Genomic DNA, 19,969 nt, shown 5'->3' with positions numbered 1-19,969 from the left:
ACACGTTACGCCGTGTAAGTGTTCTAGTAAGCACTGCCATCTTCGAAAGACGCACACTCCGTTTCGAGTTTAGGCTGTAACGGTGCCGAAGCGAGAACACCTCTTCATGCGGGCTTCTGCGCCTGGAATTTAGGCCGACGTCCAAAATGCAGACTACCATTTTCCAGTAAAGCTCAAGTACCAAGAGTGGCAACGTCCTGCGCTTCGGTTTGTAACTTATCACGTTTTCATCCTGCACCTAACCGGTACCTCGAGAAGTATGACTGATATGCGGCGGAGTGATAAATGACTCACACGCGTACTCGCTCTTCCTATATCTACACCACAAAAGTGGTTCATCACAGACAATTAAAACCAAGTGGCCCAATAGTTTAACACTTAATTGCCCTCACCATCATATTAAATGTCTAGCATGCTGTTTGCACCGCTCCGTGTTTTCGAGAGGACCTTTACCAAGGCTTCGGGGCGTACGAGTGATTAGCAGCGGAGCATTGTCATTTTACCATTTTACGGGCGCCCTAATTGCGCAACTTCCATTGCGTTGCCAGCTAAGTGTGGAACGGAGTATAGGAAGATGCTATTGGCGTCAAATGAAATGCGTATAGTGGTGCACGTGGCCAAAGGTACAGTTTGCGGTGTATATCAAGCGTCTAGTAAAGCTGAGATCTGGGCGAGTTGGTATGCATTCATACTGGCGAACAGCGCAAAAAGACGGGACAACGACAAGACAAGCGCTGTCTTCAGCGCTTGTCTTGTCGTTGTCCCGCCTTTTTGCGCTGTTCACCAGTGTGGATATCAAGCGTCATCAGAGAGAGGCGCGCTCTTCCTGTTTGCTATGGTCTATAGATTCTGTTTTAATGAACGTTCGTTTTTTCGCTTTGCCTCTAGAGTGCCACATGCCTTCTTTGCACCCATCGCAAATTCCGCAGGGAGTTAGCGCTGGCGACTGCAGCTGTGGCCTGTGTGAGTGTGGCTAGTGCTCATAACTCCCTGCTCTGCAGCACTTTGATTTTGCCCTGAGAATCGCCGTGTTATCAGCGCCTGGTTGTTATGTGAAGAAAGAAAGAAGTGATCCGGCTGCTGTCGTTTCTAATGTGGCCTATCGTGAAACGCGTGTTTCTGGCAGTGGCAGTGGCGGGCGCACGGCCCGAAGACAGAGCGCGAGTCATTGTTCATTACCCTCACGATGTGTATCAGCGTGTCGCTGCAAAGGTTACAGGTCACCCACATTCTTCATATAACCTAATCTTCCATGCATTACGTGATGAGGGAAGGCCCGGAATCTTACCGCGCGCACATACAGCGGGCGACAGGCGTGGATCAAGCGGCAGCTGCAGCAGACACAGCCAACATTATACGGCTCGTAAGATAAAGTACACTTTTCAGTCGTGCGGCAGAACATCTACTATTTGACGCTGCCTACACGAAGCTACTCTGCGAAGTCGGCCACCGTCGCTGGAGCAGGCGGTCGCAGAAGCAAATAGGAAAGAAAGACCTATGTTTGCATGAGACTGCGCATGATAGTCTGCGGAGGTCTGGCGCTGTGTGATGTTCGCCAACGAGTCAACGTCTTCGACACGTTGGGAGCAGCGTCAGCGAATTTGAACATCCCAAAATGCCAGGTGTGTTTTTCCTGCTATGTGCAAATGTCGAGACTGCAATATTGAAGGAAATGTTAATTTTATTCAATGGCCGTCATATTTAGTATTGCGACGTGAAATAAAGCCCTCCTTTCAGTTCGGTATGATTTTTATAAGCACTCGGCCCATAACTCTGTTTTTGTTTACTGTCTTCCCCATTAACCATTTAACCGTCCTTGGTGCTCGCAAAATTATATTCTACGCTACGAAATTATCGTTTCTTGCGGCTCCCAAGATGCTCTATGGGCCGCTATACAAGCTAGGTGGGAGCACCTACGTGCTTCGGACTTTGCTGCCCCACTTTACGACTACATTCCTCGGCCAGTGGCAGCTGTTGTGGCGTCTGACGGCGATTTCATCAAGTGCTGAAGCAAGATGGCGAGTTGTACATCTGGAGGGCGTCAGGATTACCCTTTAATTTTACGACCAGCAAGAGCACTGATGGTTCGCCGAGCACATGCGCATTTCGACTTCACTGCCACCTAGAAAAGGCCTCCCTGAGCGTCAACCAGAAGTGTGGTGCGGAGGTTTCGCAGATCACTGTCGTCATCAAGAACAAAATAATTTTTTTAAATTCTACGTACGGAGAAAGTAACTGGTTCGGCGCACATTTGGTTTCAGGAATAGTAATGCAGACGGGTACGCCGTTGCGTTATAGAAAGACTTTTCTTAATTTATGCAATCAGGTCCGCCTTTCTTCGTTGATATCGCAAACCAGACGCTGGTAACACGCCGATTTTGGAATCAAAATAAAAGCTCTACAGGGCAGGTAGCTAAGAGCGCACGCTTCGTGCACGGTGGCCACTGCCGCTACCTTCAGCGATAGCGGGAAGCGCCAGTTGCGGTCGGTGTAATGAATGCATGTGACGCTCCAATGGCAAAGCAAGAAAAGGAACGTCAAATAAAATAGAAGCGAAACTTTCGCAAACCGAATCCGGGCGCGGATCTCTTATGGCGACAGCTAGAACGCAAAACTTTACTCAGAGGTACTTTTCGCCATCCGCACCGCTGTTCGCATTTCATTGCATGCCGATAGTATGCAACAGCAAGCAAGGATGTTAAGCGTGGTAGCGTTTGTTATGGATTTCGCTTTAACTAAGCACAAGGAGTCGCATCACCCAAGCACAACGGATCATCCCACGCTGCCATCCACGAGCGCGAATCTCTATTGCGCTTCAGATATTTTGAGATTTTATTTATTTATTTATTCATACTGTTAACCCTCTGCATGAGGGTCATTACAGGGAGGGAAATATATACAGACACAAATGCCGCCGCGGTGGCTCAGTGGCTATGGTGCTCGGCTGCTGACCCAAAAGACGCGGGTTCGATCCCGGCCGCGGCGGCTGGAATTTCTTTGGAGGAGAAATTCTAGAGGCCCGTGTACTGTGCGATGTCAGTGCACGTTAAAGAACCCCAGGTGGTCGAAATTTCCGGAGCCCTCCACTACGGCGTCTCTCATAGCCTTAGTCGCTTTGGGACGTTAAACCCCATAAACCAACCAACCATACAGACACAAATGCAATTCTCTTCGCTAAAAAAAGAAACACTCAAATGCACAGAATTACAGATTTGCACAGCAATCTTCCAGGAACGCGTTCACACCTATCACAAATTTGTCTACATCTGTTTGGTCCACAACGTCACTTGGTAGTTGATTCCAAATTTCTACAGCATCGGGAAAAAAGGAGTAGCGATAGACATCAGTACGTGTAATAATAGGTTGTAATACCTTACTGTGATTTTTCCGAGGGCAACGCTTCAGGGGAGGTGCAACATAGTGATGTTTATTAACTTTGACTTTATCATTCATTATCAGAAAAAAAAGTGATGTTTGCAATATCGTAACACAAATCAGCTTAGGGTGATGAAATAGGTGTTCAAACCGGAAGGAAATAGTTGCAGGTAAATATATTCATCCAATCTTTTTGTTCTCAGGCCGCTACCGAAACTAAGCTCCGTGAACAATGACGTATTCGAAAATATTTTAGCAAATCTACCTAGAAAGAAATGAAGCCTTGTCGTACAAAGCCAGCTTCTTTATCTATCCACTACTAGGTATCCCTTTCCTTGATCATAATTCTGTCACTCTTGATTGCTTATGGGGTTTTCCTAGCTTCACACTGTACGCGAAAACGAAAACAGAGTTAATCAGTTTTCGATGGGATGCGTCACCTTTTGTGGTATAAAATGCAGCGACAGCCTAGAGATAAAAGAATGCCATTACCCTCTCTTAAAACTAAGCACGTTCGGATCATTACTTTCTTAGCGCGAAATGAATGATCGGAAATCGGCTTTCCAAAAAAACGAATATTTTTTGGCCGAAAATGTTAAACGAAATGGCGTAAGACACGAAGGCTGGGCTTAAAGGCAACCATTGCTAAATATTGGGCCAGACAAGCTTCCAAAAGACGCGCTGTTCAAAGCGCCTTGTTATGATTTACTCTTTGCAAACTGACTACCCTCTGCTGTTTTATACAGTTAGTCCATACTACGTATATAGGAAAGCGAAACTGTCATTCCCCATCACGAGACGCTCACTCGATGGCAAAGGACACGCCGAACTCGGTGATACCGCCAGCGCTCGCCCAGTTCAGGAAGGCTCTGGCGTTGACCTCCAAGCTGCCGGCCCCCCATGTGAGCCGGTTGCTGCCTTCCGCGTAGAGTGAGTCGAAGAAAACAATCGTGCACACACCGTCGGTGGGCAGCCGAGTGTTGAAATCGAGCGACAATCCGACAGTGCACACCAGTGGGTGCACCGGTAAAGGATGCTCCGCTGTGAAAAAAAAAAAAAATGTGGCGTTCAGTGCAACAAGAACTTAGAGCTTACTCAACAATATGTATAACCTCTCAGGCTCTACTCGCCGCTCCTCTCGACGTTCTGTTACCTAATGAAAGATAGAGATGCACCTAGCTGGCATCAAACAGTTTAGATTATCGACAGGCTGAACTGAGACGTGACTGATGGGCAAAGGAAGCACGACAGTGGGAGCAACAATAAATGCTCAGTAGTTGTATTCCATCGCGGAAGACTATTTTCCCCTCCTCAGGTGAACGGGCCAAGTGTTGCTTCCCTACAACGACACCTTAGTGGCGCAGGAATTTAGCTTTACGAGCCAATTCATTCTATCCTATATGTACGAGCAATTTCCGATTGCACAGTGTCAAACACGCATTAAGCTCAGGGACCCGCACTACCGATAAGGACAATATGTTCACAATTTCTTTTGCATTATTTCTCTGACCTTTCGTTGTGCAACATTTGTCACTGACTTAACTGTTCACAGGAAAAAATCCATGGCCTTGTTTACTTGGCTTCGCAGCAGCCAGCCACGTTTTTCTTCGTTCTACCTTTCCGATGCCTTCATTTTTACTGTCTAGTGCAGGCACATGCACAATATTGTATATGCTGCGTGCAATACGAGGGTATCTTGTACAGGGTTGTCTATCCACGTGCCGCAGGTGATATGGAAACAGTTGCTGACGATTCCAGGCCGAGTAATCGTTTCTATGTGGCATATGTCGACTCTAAAAGAACCTAGCAGCGTTGAAGGAAATATCACCTTATGTTTGCAAACATTGGCGGGCAAATATTGGCTGAGCATTCGACACAAACTAAGCCGCACTGCTGCAACAGAAACTGTGCTGTTTACAAGCGCCCTGAAAATGTACATTTATGATCGCCACAAGTGATCACAGGATAAGAAAACAGCTTGTTCAGCAGACGAAAGAAGAGGCTACATAAAACGGGCCGCTCTTTCGCCTATTTTAATCTAGTGCTTACAAAATATTTTCTAATCGTAATCTCTGCCTAGCACCAAAATAACCTGCCTACATTCTGTAGAAAAGCGCAGGTTAGTACTGTATGTGAAATATTTTCGATATAGAGATAAATGCAGTGGTGCGTAGGATTTTTGTCTTCTGCAGGTAACGAAAAAGGCACGTAACAAAAAACAAGAGCGCCAAAGATACGTATCAGTACCGAAAGAAGCTCTGGGATTTAACAGAACGTTGACGAAACCCAGAAAGCTCAAAAGTTAGCAGAATGCAAGAGGTGAAAACATGTAAAAGCATAAGCATACAGAATAAACATTGAAACGCCGTGACAAGCAGTTGAAATAATTAACAGAACCGACAAATAAAACCGACAAACAGAAGATGTATGGTTAAAATGTTGGCAGAAAAACATGTCACTAAAAAGATTTAAAAATTCGGGAAATATCATTATGATCACTTCAATCGCAATACCAAAGTGCCTCCGGTTTTAGCCAACAGTCGTTCTAGGTATGAATTATACGGTGAAAAGAGAAGTGGGGAAGGCAGCGGGTTTCACTTAAAAACGGTGATCCCTACGGAGAATATTGCAGTGGGTGATGGAAAGTATCGTCTTGAAGGGAATAGATGTTTAAATATTATGAGATTTGTAAATCGAGCATGTTTTGTGACGATGGGAAATGTTATCTCATTCAGCATGAACATCTAACGCCATGGCGCTTGTTGAACGCAATTAATCTTAAAAAATGAAGCGAACATCGTGGTTTGGGCATCAGGAGTATGATGGCTTCCATAATGTAAGGTTGACACGGGTGCCAAATGGCTGAAATGTCGTTAATCTTGGGAGACATTAGCTTGATGTAAGACACTTTCGGAAGCTGCGTAGCGCCATTGCAAGATTTGGTTTAGGATGCCTAGAGTGGGGTTATAAGATGTTCCAGGTGAAGTACCACTGAACATAAACACCCAAGTACTTGTAAGTAGTACTTGTCTCTGCTTTTTTGTGTATAAGGAAGTAGTTGGCTCGGGTGCGGCAGCTTTCTTTTAGAGTTGATTAACGCCTTAGTCAAGATGAACACAAAGTGTTGATTGAATCGAAACCATTTTTAAAGTATGACGACCGGAGTCGCATTAATATTGCACATAGCTCAATCTGGGACGAAATGTAATTGAGTACATCAATAAATATTAGAAACAGCACGGAACCAAGTGCAGTGCTTTGTGGCTTACGTGTGCGATGGAAGAGTTAGTATCATTGACAGAGAACTGAATGCTGAATGACAGGATGTCTTATGCCCTTTACAAGGCGCACCCTGTATGCGTGGCTCGCATGCATCGAATTGGCAAAGTTACTCTCAGATTGACTGTAGAAACTGAGTTACGGCACTTTTCATCCGTTTCGGTTAGTGGTTTTACTGAAAAAGAGGTGCTATTTTGTACCAGTGACTTCGTGAAGACCTCAGATCAAATGCGTATTAGTACCTCAGTCTTATCGACATATAAGAAAACTTCCCATAAAATTAAAAATTACTTTCCGCAGTACTGTGTAGTAGTTCACACAAGGAAAAGGATAAAAGCGAAGGAATTTTTAAAACCAAAATTTTCCGCAAAAATTGGTCCCATCACTTTAACCCGCGCTTGTAACACACTGAAACAGCAAGAAGGCGTATGAGCGAAATACGAAAACTCGCTAATTATTAAGGCGGAAGCCTTTAATCCCTCATCGTTGTAAGCAGGCGTTGTCGACAAAAATGTCACGCTTTTCAATTGGTCAAAACGGTCGTGTCGTCACAGCGCGCGAATTTCTAATGGGGCCAATTGTACTTTGGCTAGTAACCATCCAACCAATTAAAGGGATCGTATAGTGATGCTCCAAGTAAGTGGGACTGAATTAATTGCTTACTTAGCCAATTAGCCTAATTAACCTTTCTAGTCAGACCCGATAAATAAATAAAACCGAGTAGGAAATCGGCCGAGCTCGGGAATCGAACCCCGGTCTCGGGAATGCGAGACGAGCACGCTACCACTCCGCCATGCCAGCTCAATGGTTTGGAATGAACAAAGGCTCGTCTAGTGAATACAGTGTCTTCATTCATTCCCATCTTCCTCCCTTCCCGTTACGACGAGGTTTAGGTGTCCACCAAGATATGAGAGACAGATACATTTACTTTCCTCAAAAACCAATTTACCGACGAGCAAGGCATAGAGCCGAACGGGTGATGGCGTTCAATGGACTCCCTGGCAGCGTTGCAAGACGCTGTAGCGTTTAGCTCTTAGAGGCGAAGCTTAACACCTTAACCACACATCAGTGACACAAGCAGCAACGCCACGCGTAAGGCTTTCGCCTCACCGCACTTTAGGTCATCAAAGTACCCCCTGATTTTTGATCGGCAGCATTCAGCAAAAAACATTTAGAATGTTGTGCACCGTTGTCCATCTGGCAGCTTAAGCAGCTGGGACAACGTGAGTATCGCTATCCTTAAATGGGCTTATTGATGCTAGAATGTGGAGGTAGATACTGAGGTGCGTTAAGTTAGGGAAAAGCCTGTGGTGAGGAAACTGTTGAAAACTTTTGAAAAATTAAAGAAACAAAACGTGAGCGTGCAGTGCATCGTCTATAGAAGTTCGTATATCGTTAGTAAACACAAAGTTGTGGTTGTCACATAAGAATCTTTTGCAGAAACTATGGTGATACGGAAAAATATTGCCTGATCTTAGAGGTAGGAGCACCAGTTTCTATTGCGTGCTCATAGAGCCTAGAGATAGTGCGATGATCGAAATAGATCAGTAGTTGAGGGGATCGCATCTTTCGCCAGATTTGACTTTGAGCATTACTCTGGCTACAGGCCGTTATGAGGAATTAAACCAGATCGTAAGCATTGTGAAATAAAGCGTGGATAATACTTCAGAAATATTCTGAGCGTTTTTTTTTCAGTACCTTGTTACAAAAGCAAATGTGATCCAAGCTGGTAGTAACAAAGAGGTTAGCGAAGAAAAATCACAGCTCCACAAAAGAATACTCGCGGCATCGAAAAATCATGAATAGAATGGCGACAAAATACCGTAATTTAGCTCATTTGGTGGGAAGCATGAAGCTTGGCATCAATACCAGCTGTTAGGGTTGTATCACAGCTTAATGCGAATAAATTAAGCGCCGGAATCAGCGTGGGTTATTGTTTGCATCGTACGGAAGACGTCGGTATGATATGAACAACGAGTTATTGGAAGCATTCGTTGGCATTTTTATGACTGTTATGCACTCTTGCCATGGAGTTGGACGGTTGATAGCAACTTCCTACCAATACAAACGTTTTTGCTTGTCTTTAGTTCTTCACGGAGGTCGTTGAGCCAAAGTAAGCTTTTACTGCACTTTATTGTGACTGCAGGTGTGAATCTAGATGTAAGGGGGTTTAGAAAAGGTACAAATGCTTTTCAAATCTGTTCAACGGTGCGAAGAAACAATCAACTAAAGAATTCTCACAGCAAGTGGTTAATTTGGACTAAATTAGCGCTGTCACGACAATTATCTATTTAGAACCATTCAGCAGACAAGAGAAGAGAATAGAGGGGGTCGTCGTGACAGACTTGAAGGAAGCGGAAGGTTACCGAGACCAAGGAGCACAGGGAAGTTTTTTACAATTTGTGGTGTTGATCGATGGGATATAATTTTTATATTATTTTATTGCTTAAATATAACTGATTAGAAAGCAGAAAAAATAACCACATGCCACCGATGAGATCCGAACCCACGACCTATCGCACTTGAGGCATGTGGTTGTTTTTTCTCCTGCTTTCTAATCAATTACCGTTAAGAGATAAAATAATTCCGCAACTACTCTCCCACTGATCGACACCACAAATTCAAAAAAAAATTCTTGCTTTCGGTGAATATAGGTTGCATCATGCACTGTAGAGGCAGTTTTTCTGTTGTTTAAAAATTGATTCGGGTGTTTAGTATTGATGTCAGGTGCACAAAGACTATGTCACTGATTTCAGAGGAAGAATCAGGGACATTCATTAACACCTTACCCAGAATGTCAGCAGCATTAGCCTAGGATTATATGGTTGTAACGAGCTGAATAAGGGGAAATGTAGACAAGCCTGTAGGAAGACGTGCGCATCTTTTTCACCTGCTGACAGAGAGAGAGCGTCTTATTTGATAAGGGGAAAGCTAAAATCACCAGAGGCAGTACAAATTAAGGCCAAGTTAGGAAAACGAGCTCGCATATCTGTAAGCATGCCATAAGATTCAACTGTAAACCCATTAAACATGTAACGGGGACGATAGACCGCAAAGTTGACTATATCTGTTTAATTGCGTTTCAGTGAAATGCATACACAGTCAAAAAAGCAGAAAATAAGGATTCCTACCTCAATCAGTGCGTTCTTTATTGCAGTTAGAATGCCACTCCTGCTGCTCGTTCTTTCAAGAAACAATTTGTAACAGAATACACATGCGCGAACAATATCGTCCGAGACAGATTCGTTGATAGATGAGTCAATCGGTTAGAAAAGTGAAACATTTCGCAGTAACGCTTGTCGTGTTAACGTATACGAAAAAATTTATCAAAACGCTTTTGTCTACACAACGACGCTGCACCAGCGTGAGCAAAATAAGAACTCGAAGGGTGTCATTCGGTACACTGGACACATGTGCAGCATAACTGGCATTACCGACAGACCAATGGGTAGATGTTGGGCGCATGAAGTTTAATTGAAAATTAACAGTGGTTTAGCTTTGCTTAAACCGCGTGAGAAGCGGTAGCATCACAATTGTTTAGCCTGGCAAATTCTTGTTGTGCTGTTCGTTCAGTCTTTCTTAAGTAATTTCCAGGCTAACATGAAGCTGTCGCTTCTAGCTCGGTTTAACCAAAGGTAAAGCACCGTTAATTTGATTCCTAGGCGCGCCGACGCTCCTGCCATTATGTAGTCGATTAAAGATGACATGACTTCACGCCCTATTACGTAAACGCCGCGATTAGGCTCCTCGGCGAGCCCAAAGTCGGTCAAGTGACTAAAAGTTTGGTTGACCTTGACGTGACCTTGACTTCGCCGGCTTGGCCTTGACCTGACCTCGAAACGACCTGGACCTGTTGGATTGTTCGGCCATTGGTGTGACCGTTCACCGTCCACCTGTTCTCTAAATTTATAAACTGATGGTTTGACCTTGGCTGAACCTTTAAGGTCATCTCAGCACGAGACCTCTAGTAGTGGTGCTATCGCTTCAAAAGCTCTCGCTTTTCCAAGTCGTCAATTTTGCACTTAACCCTGTACACCCTATTTCTGAGTCGGCAATGCTGCCCTTAATTTGCGGAAGCCATTCTCGCCCCTTATCAAGGGTGCATTTCAAGGTAGTGCTTCGATTTGAGATTGCAATTTATGAGAATTTCTAGCCTGCTCTTCAAAGTCGTTTTGACGGTTATGCTGATGTGCAAGGCCTTATTTTCTGATTCATGAGGACTTGTGTTATTGCCGAAGGGAGGCTGAATGGCACAAGCAACAGTTTCAAGGTGATCTTGTTGCGCTTTAGCCATAGGCTTTTCCACATCACTGACAAGAACGAAAAAGTGCCAAAGGTACAAGACAGCCACGAGAAAATTCTTCGTATAATCCAGTAGAGTGGGTGACCATGACATCGCAAAGAGGCAAGCATTATCATTCTGGTAAAAGCCAGTTTAAACGTAACGAACCTTTCAAGTCGTGACCAATATGTGAGGAAAAATTTTTTTTGAGGAAAATTGCCACTTTCTGAAATTTCTCTAGTAAATTTGAGAAATACTGTTGGTTATTATTCGCCAGGCGGGAAGCCAGCCAGGAAACAGAAAGGACAGCGCTTGCCAGACGTAATTATGGAGTAATCAATAAATGAATTCTTAAAATTTTTCACCTTCATATTTCTTAAGACGACAAAAATCGATCGTGAAGGAAGTTGCAGGCACGGAACGCCACGACTGCAGCGCTAGAAGATATCGCGCACTATTCGAGCAGGGCGGTGAAGTGACGTAGTCCCAGCTTTTTTCCGACGAAAATGCAGACACCTGCTGTTGCCCGTTCACTGCGGCAGGGGCATACGACGGGACGTCGATGATGACGGCGCTAAAGGGGTGATATAGGCTGCTTTCAGCTAGCTCCTTACAGTTAATATTAACGCAGCTACAGTATTGTTGAACACGCTGCGAGAGGAAAAACATATTGCTGTAGGCAGTGAAGCGTTGTACCAGGTACAGAGAAGAGAGAGAGAGAATGTAATGAATACAGGAAATGTGCCCTGACACGTTACTTCAGTGGAGGTTGAAGGCGGAGGGCGAAACATTGGGGAATAGAAGAAATACAGAGGTTTAAGCTGAAATCAAGGCCATTTTCACTTACAAACAAAAAGGGTCATAGAAGGGCGTGAACCAAACCGCGTCCCTAAGGAAAGCTAATAAGGGTTTTGTTCCACGCGCAGCCGAAGCCGCATCACTCAAGGGTCCAAGGACATGCTCCAGGCACAGGGCGCCGTCCTGCTAGAGTCTGAAAGTACTTAGCAATGCCTTGCGGATGTACAGGTCTCATACTGAGGCGAGGTAGTGACCGCAGATGCGGACTAAGAAAATGAATCACCTAAGCGAATGAGAATGGGATGGAATGCATTTGGCAGGTCTTCTCAGGCGTTGAGCAGAAGTCTACCAGGATTCCTCAAGAAGAATGTGTACAACAGCTGTACCATACCTTTTCTCGCCTATGGGTTTGAAGCTTAGAAACCAAGGAAATGCTTGGTTGGTTCGGTTGGTTTATTGAGGTTGAAAGTCCCAAAGCAACTCAGGCTATGAGAGACTCCTTAGTCAAGGGCTCCGGGAATTTCGACCACCTGGGGTTCATTCACGTGCACTGACATCGCACAGTACATGGGCCTCTAGAATTTCGCCTTCATGGAAATTCGGCCACCGCGGCCGGGATCGAACCCGCATCCTTCGGGTCAGCAGCCGAGCGCCGTAACAACTGAGCCACCGCGGCGGGGTGGAAATGCGTTAAATTTCAACTGAGGACCGGCCTGGGACCTACAGAATGCCGACTGATAGGAGCAATGTGAAATGACAGGAAGAGAACAGAATGGATCAGGAACACGCTTGCCGAAATCAAGAAGAAGAAATTAGAAGGGGGGCGGCATGCAAAGTAAACGAACGATAACTGACTGTCTCGTAATGCGAATGAGTGAACTACAAGACAAAGCAAATGTAGAAGGGGCAGGCAGCAAGTCAAGTAGGCGGTGGAAATTAGGAATTTTATGCCGGCTCTAACTGGCGGTGGACAGGCTTAACTGAACGTTAACTACAGAGGCCTTTTTCCTAGAGTCGGAGTGGTTAGGCTGGTGGTGGAAATGGCTATTCGCGCAGAGTTGGCGCAGTTGATTCCCAAAATGCATGATCCGGGCATTAAACGGGGAAGCAAAGGACAGGAAGAAGTTTCGTTAATAGACAGCACGCTGACAACCATAACAAACCTCCGAAGGGGAGTCGCCAAAACGGGCAGATGGGTTTCGTTAATTTGGCATTGAGGACAGCAGCAGTTATTGGGCTAGTATGGCGTAACGACAAACATATTTTTTTCCCGAGCTATTGTTTCACCACTCTGAATAAAAGAGAAATTTTAAGCGTTAATTTTAACTTAGCTTCAGCACGGAAAAAATCGCGTTTATTGTCCACAAGCCCAATCGATTTTGAATTCATGACAAACTGCTCGACACACCCGTTCGCTTTACTAAAATTAACATCTTGGGTGCAGCCTCAACTTACTTGTAGTGGTCGGCGTTTCTGTGGTCGTCATATCGCCTCCGGAAGGATCCTTTCTCTCAGGTGGGAACACCTGTCCGACGTCGCTGTCATCAACGGAGCTCGGGCCACTGAAGTCAAACAGTGGGCTGGTCGCCAGCTCGTCGTTGGTCACTGCCATCAGAAGAGAGTGCGTTCATGAGCAAGCAAAGAGGCAAATGGCAAGATACATGCCTCCAAGCTCAAAGTTTGCGTCAGAACTAGTGAAGTGTTCCTTTTTATGTGTATGATTGATGCTAAAAAAGACAGTGACAAATTATTCAGCAGCTGCAGGAGTGTGCCAGTTAGCGTAATTATTCTTAAGATGAGCTTCAAGTCGAAGGTTTTCTAGGTATGTGCATGCAGTACCTAGAGTTGTAATGACGAAAGGCTAACTAATAAGTCGCACGGAATTATCAGCTTAGCAAGAATTGCTTGCGTGAAAAAAAATATGACTTTTATAAAGAATTCATTGTAAGCTTTAGCAAGCTTATTTTGGTACGGAGCTTTAAAGAAAAAAAAACTACATTGTATTGGATAACAAGCGCCATTTTCTGAATGGTCTAGGGTATGGAGGAGCTAGGCTAGGTGAGATATAGAAAACACAGAATGATTACTTCAAAGCTTAGCCTTGTTTCAAGTGGGAAAAGGAAGAGCCTGTGATGAAGGAGTGCATAAATCAGTAAGCGCTGAGTTCCAAAGTAAACGTTGCGATCTTGCTGCACAATAGGCATTTTTCTCTAACCGAGAGGAGAAACTAACGTTCTGGGGGGAGGGGGGGGGGTGACAACACTGCTAGTGGAATTCCGGAGCGTGCAATAGCAGTAGAGGTCTGTGCAGCTCTGCTGGCAATTCCTCGTGAGAGATGAAGTATCTCAATAAGAAATCTCGAAGCATAAAATCCCCGAAATACTTAGACAGAAAAGACCTGGCAGAACTCTTAAAAGTTTATCGACACGTGTGTCGAAACAAAAGCATGTGCAACACCGTAGCAGTCGAGCATGCTCTAGGGAACCAGGTAGGCAAAAAGCTGGCAAGGTTAGATTACCTCGAAAAAACACGAGCGCACGAGCATCATGCCTTTCTTATCTCCTACGTTGTCGCTCGTCTTCGGTTGCGCTTGTTTTTTCGAGAGTAATGCACCAAAAAGGCCAGGAAGGCGCGCTAAGTCTGTATAGTATGCAGGTAAAAAAATCTGATGAACGCACATAGAGATAGAGGCGAGGGGGGCAATTACAATGCTAGTATAGATAAGATGCCGACATAGCTAAGCAGTTCAACCCGCGTAGGTACCTTACACGAAAAATGATGACGCCAGCGATGATACAAGTGGTGCTGATGAATTGGATCACCGGCTGGTTATGAGATCTGAAGGAGCGAAAAACTCACAAAAAATGCACAGAAGAAAACGTTCAAAGAGAATTAACTGCCGAGGGCATACAGCACGAAAGAAGTTTCCCGTACAGGCAGTACAGAAGCGCATTTAACGACGCCACTGAAGAAAGCACGAAGCACTCTGCAACATCACCTACATGAAAGAGATTTATACGCAATTTGGATGCCGGGCGAAGTCAAACTGGCTTCGTAAGGCCTTACTGGCTTCGTAAGACCTCAAATATTTCTCTACGTGCTCTGGCAATTCCGGGGAATTTTTTCTTTCTTATTCGCTTTCACATATTCTTCATGGCACAATTCTTCAAGCCTTCATTCTGTGTTCTGAGTAGGCTGAAACGACTAATGCATGCGACGATGTAACTGCATACAGTGTTACATTTAAGTGGTAATACGAAATTTTTTACCTCCTAGAGCAGGAAGATTGTCTCACTAGGGCCGCACACAAGTCCAAGAAGTGGGACAGCAGTTCTCTTCCTGAAGTATTTATCGTAATCATCATCAGCCTGACTATACCCACTGCAGGGCAAAGGCCTCTCATATGACTCTCCAATTAACCTTTTCCTTTCCCATTTGCCGCCACCGTATCCCCGCTAAAGTTCTTATTTTCATCCTCCCACCTAAGCTTCTGCTGCCACCTCCAACTTTTTGCCTTCTCCCAGAATCCACCCTGTTACCTTAAGGACCAGCGGCTATCTTGCCTTCTCATTACACGCCCCGCCCAAACCCATTTCTTCTGTTGATTTCGACTGAGATGTCATTAACCCGCCTTTGTTCCCTCAACCACTCCGCCCGCTTGGGATCTCTTTACGTTACACCTATTATTTTTATTTCAATGGCTGACTGCGTTGTCCGTAACTTAAGCTGAACCCTCTTTGTTAGCCTCCACATTTCTGCCCCATAGGTGAGTACCGATAAGATACAGGTGTTGCATACTTTTCTCCTGGGGGATATTGATTAACTGCCATTCATGATCTGAGAGAACCTGTCATATGTGCTCGAACCCATTCTTATTCTTCTAGTTATTTCCCTCTCATGATCCGGATCAGCGGTCACTACCTGCCCCATGAGACATATTCCCTGACTACTTCCACACCTCGCTACCAATTGCGAACTGCAGTTGCTTTGCTAGACTTTTCCACATTACTTTGGCTTTCGTTTTCTGCATGTTAATTTTTAGACCGACCGTTCTGCTCTGGCTGCCTAACTCAATGATGATGCTTTACAGACATTGTCTTGAGCGACTTAGCAAGGCAATGCTATTAGCGAATGACAGATTACTTCGGTATTCTCCATTAACTCCTATCCGCAACTGTTCCCGCTTGAGGCCTCGGAATACCGCCTGCAAACAAGTGGTGAACATTGTCGAGATCGTGTCTCCCTGCCTGGTACCCTTCCTTCATTAAAACTTCCTGTTGGGCGAGTTGGTAGTTCATCTTGAATTAGAAATATTATAGCGCAAACAAAGACACGGACAAAAAAGAGAGGAAGCACGCACACAAGCGCTAACTGTCAACTGATTTTATTCGGCGGAAGCCACACCATTTATAGGCCGAAGGATCGTGAGAGAAAAGATGACAAAAAAACAAAACAAGGGTTGAGTCAGAGCCATCAAATCGCGAGCGCATGCGCGGGAAGACAAGGGCATCACACTTCCGTTTATCTTCCATCTAATCAACAAGTAGCTGCATTAAAATAGTCAATCTCAGCCTGGAACAGAGATAAAGAAGGTTCGCTGATGCACTCGCTGCAAAGTTTCTGTATGTGGTACGCTTCTAGGATTATCCGTGCTGTCCTGTCTTTACTTTTACCAAGAACCTTTGTCTCCTCAAACCGGGCCACGCATGCTCCACACTTACTTACATGTGCAACAAGATGTTTGTATTTATCGCTTTCATTTTCTAAATTTAGGGCGTGTTCCCCTAGACGGTCGTTGACACAACGTCCAGTTTGGCCTACATAAAACTTTCGACAAGACAGGGGAATGGAATAAACCACTCCAGTGGAACATCTTACAAACGGCTTCTGATGCTTTTTCAGGCACTCGCGCTTTTTTGCACTGCAAATGCGCGGACAGAGCTTTCCCAACTTGTTGGGAGCCGAGAACAAGACTGGTACTCCATGCCTGCCAGCAACGTTTTTGAGGTTGTGCGAGATTTTGTGGAGGTAGGGCACAACTTCTGGCCTAGGGGCCTTTTGAAGAGCATCAGCCGTTTTTTGTCTCGTTCCACGTTTGAACTTCTGAAGGATGGCCTCAGAGACTGCTGTCAGAACCGACCAGGAAAACCCTGCAGCCACAAGCCGGCTTATCTGATAATTAAAGCTCTGGAACATCTGATGTGGGCACGATTTTTGGAGAGAAGATTCCAAGCATAGCTACCCTTCCTTATTGGAATTTTATTGCTGACTTTATGGGATACTACGGTAGCTGTGCAGTCGCTATAAATATCTTCCAGTATTTTCACATAAGACTCTTCTGCACCCTGATTGCGCATTGTGTGCATGACTGCTGGGGTTTCCACTCAGTCGCATTCTTCTCGTAATCGATAAACGTTATATTCAGGGTTTTGCACCTTACATTTTAAGTAAATTTTTAAATTAGGCTTTTTGAGTTAGAGGGGCGCTTTTTGCTGCATAGCATTGTAAGCGGTGCAATACATCAGAACACCGCCAAGACGTGGCTAACCAGCCGAACGGTTAACTAATATTTAATAGTGAAATTTTTAACTATAACTGTTAAGCTCCTTAATTTCTTTGAAGCGTGTAGCCCACCGCAAGTAACAACCTTAACAGTTTGCGTGGTGGTTCAAAAAAGTTTGCTGTTTTGATCGAATAACGTGTACTTGAGAGGTTTGCTAACAGTGTAGCGTTCCTCCATGCTACAGGTACACTCGAGGTCTCAAGGCATTGCGTATACAGGGTGGCTACTTTTTCTAGCGCAATCTCACCTTCTGTTACTTGATCCTGTCCAGCTGCTTGGCCCCTTTGCATTGCTCCCAAGGCTTTCTTCCTGCTTCGCTACTAGCGAGATGTCCTATTGCTATGCACTACTGTCTCATTAACAGTATTATCGATCAGGTCAGGTATTATGATCCACACTGTCAATAGCCGCCGCAGTGGCTCAGTTGTTATGGTGGCTGGTTGATGACCCGAAACACGCGGGTTCAATTCCGGCCGTTGCGGACGCGTTTCGATAGAGACGAAATGCTAGAGACCCACTTACTGTGCGATATCAGTGCACTTTAGGGATTGAATAACCCCAGGTGGTCGATATTTTCGAGAGCCCGCAGCTAAAGCATCCCTAATAGCCTGAGTCCCTTTGGGGTGTTAAACCCCAGAAAACCATAAAACAAAAACATAGGCAAGTTTACAAGAGCGAAGGGTCAACCAATCTGCTTCTGTCTTGAGTTCTAGTCCGGCTTTCGCATGCCTTCTAGCAATGCAAACCTCACCTGCATGCAGGTACAGCATGGCCAGCGAGATGGCGACGAGACACAGCAGGATGCAGAAGGCGCAGAGGATGAGGGTGGCGAACTTCTCTTCTATGCGGCCTTTCGTTACCCTGCAGAAGACGAGGTAACCAAGGCCCATTAAGTGAACGTAGTGCAATGGCCCGATAACACGAGTCGGATTCGCTCCTCCTAAGTTACTTGCGAGCTTTGAGATACGGTGTAGCGAAGGGCTCGAATATCGACCACATGGCGTTCTCTAACTCACAATAGAATCACTCCGCTTGACGGCAGTTTTTTACTTTGACGCCATCGAAACGCGGCCTGTCACATTCAGCTGCGCAGCCGGACGTCATTGTTATTGAGCCACACATTCGGCTTCAGAGCAGTTAAAAGAGCGCTTGATATGCGACAGCAAAAATACCACGCTGCGTTTAATCAAGAACGCAGGTTAAATGAGAAGGCAAAGCTGAATTGATTCTAGGTGGTCCCGAAGGGATGGCAAAAAGCAGATATATCACGAACACTAAACAAAAACGTGTCAGCTTCTGAAGCGGTGAAAACTACGTTGAGATCAATGAATAAGCTTCTTCTTACACTTTGCATGATATAGGGCCTACACTTTGAGGGCCAGAGGTCAACGCAGAAGTCACGGGCAATATTCATTTTCAACGCAGGAAGCATTGAAGTATAACAAAAACGTATCAACATTAAACATCGTAGTAAAGTTCAAAAGCTGAATATTCAACCTGGGGAACGTTTCGTTTTTTGGCGAGTATCTAACACTGCATGGTTACGAGAAGGGTAATTCTGAGCATGCTCTGAGTCCCTTGGAAGTACTGCTTAACAATAATGTATTCTAGAGTGTTTGTTGAACAGCGAGCGTTTCATTGTAAAAGAAATCCGAAGTAAAATTGACGTCGTGAACGTGTAAGCGGACACCCAAGCTAGAAAAATATTTATTTACGGATAATTTGACGGGACATAAAATCTTTATTAGCATTTGCCGTCAACCCGGTGCCACTGCTATCAGAAGAAAGTTCGACAGAGAAAATGCGTACGAAACCGGTGGAACTGCTCCCTGATAGTTTAACGCGCATCAGCGTGCGAAATCATACAACAACTTTGTCAGTAGGTTGTCACGCCCTCCAAAGCTGAAGGGACCCCAGCACCTCACACCAAATGTTACGCGGCGGCCAGCCTAAAAATGAGACGTGGTGAACCATGGCTATGAGATGATTTAATGGCCGCTGGCCTAGCGCGGGCGCTCCGTCCCGCGCCACTGCCAGCTTCGTCTTCGTCACCAGCCCATTGAGGAAGGGCCACTGATGGTTGTTCTTGCACCAGAACGCTCTACCGGGAGCGTCGACTAACTGTCGTTCCTGGATGGCTTCTCAACACAGAGCGCATCCTAACAGCTCACACTTCTCCGACCACATAGGCTTTATGATCAAAATATCTGAGACCGCGCTAATTATTTCAGAGTTATAGGTTTCGCAACCGACTTTGCAAGGGCAGGCAACCGAGAAAAGAAACGCGAAGCTAAATGGCTGGGAAGTTTACGGAAGGCGAATATAAATATACACGTATAACCGACACATCGAAAAATCAGAAGGCAAAAAATAAACTGAACAACGACGCCACGTGGTGGTAATAATGCGCATAGCTAGTTCTTACACCAAGATCCCTTCTCCACATCAATGAGTCTGATAAAAGGGTCCTAGATGCACTGATTTCCGATGTCTAGTATGGCATGCGCTTTCGAGATTTCGCACGCAAGTTGGTCCTTGATTCTGGCTAGAATCATGGTGTTGTGAAAGGTCGTTCTGCTTCCAGCATGCCCGTCTTTCGGCAAGGCTACATAACTTGGGACAAAAAGTTCTTTTGTTGCGAAAGCAACACTCCAATAGCCAAAGCGAGACCT

The 19,969-nt window shown here is 45.1% G+C and overlaps 1 protein-coding gene across 1 annotated transcript in view; it reads right to left on the bottom strand.

Annotated features, from left to right (window-relative positions):
* The window catches only part of LOC149369500 (uncharacterized), a 48,508-nt gene extending 30,321 nt beyond the window's left edge, over window positions 1–18,187 (bottom strand). The window contains exons 1-3 of the mRNA XM_089575725.1: window positions 18,049–18,187; window positions 13,190–13,339; window positions 4,182–4,416 (exon numbers count right to left, since the gene is read on the bottom strand). Coding sequence (XP_089431851.1) covers window positions 4,182–4,416; window positions 13,190–13,339; window positions 18,049–18,187 — 524 coding nt within the window. The remainder of the gene's footprint in view (window positions 1–4,181; window positions 4,417–13,189; window positions 13,340–18,048) is intronic.
* Between the last annotated feature and the right edge of the window lie 1,782 nt (window positions 18,188–19,969).

This window comes from Amblyomma mixtum, chromosome 1 (genome assembly GCF_055824585.1).
Source record: "Amblyomma mixtum isolate Tamu chromosome 1, ASM5582458v1, whole genome shotgun sequence".
NCBI lineage: Eukaryota > Metazoa > Arthropoda > Arachnida > Ixodida > Ixodidae > Amblyomma > Amblyomma mixtum.
The sequence above is the reverse complement of the archived record's forward strand: the minus strand, read 5'-3'. Positions and strand labels throughout refer to the sequence as shown.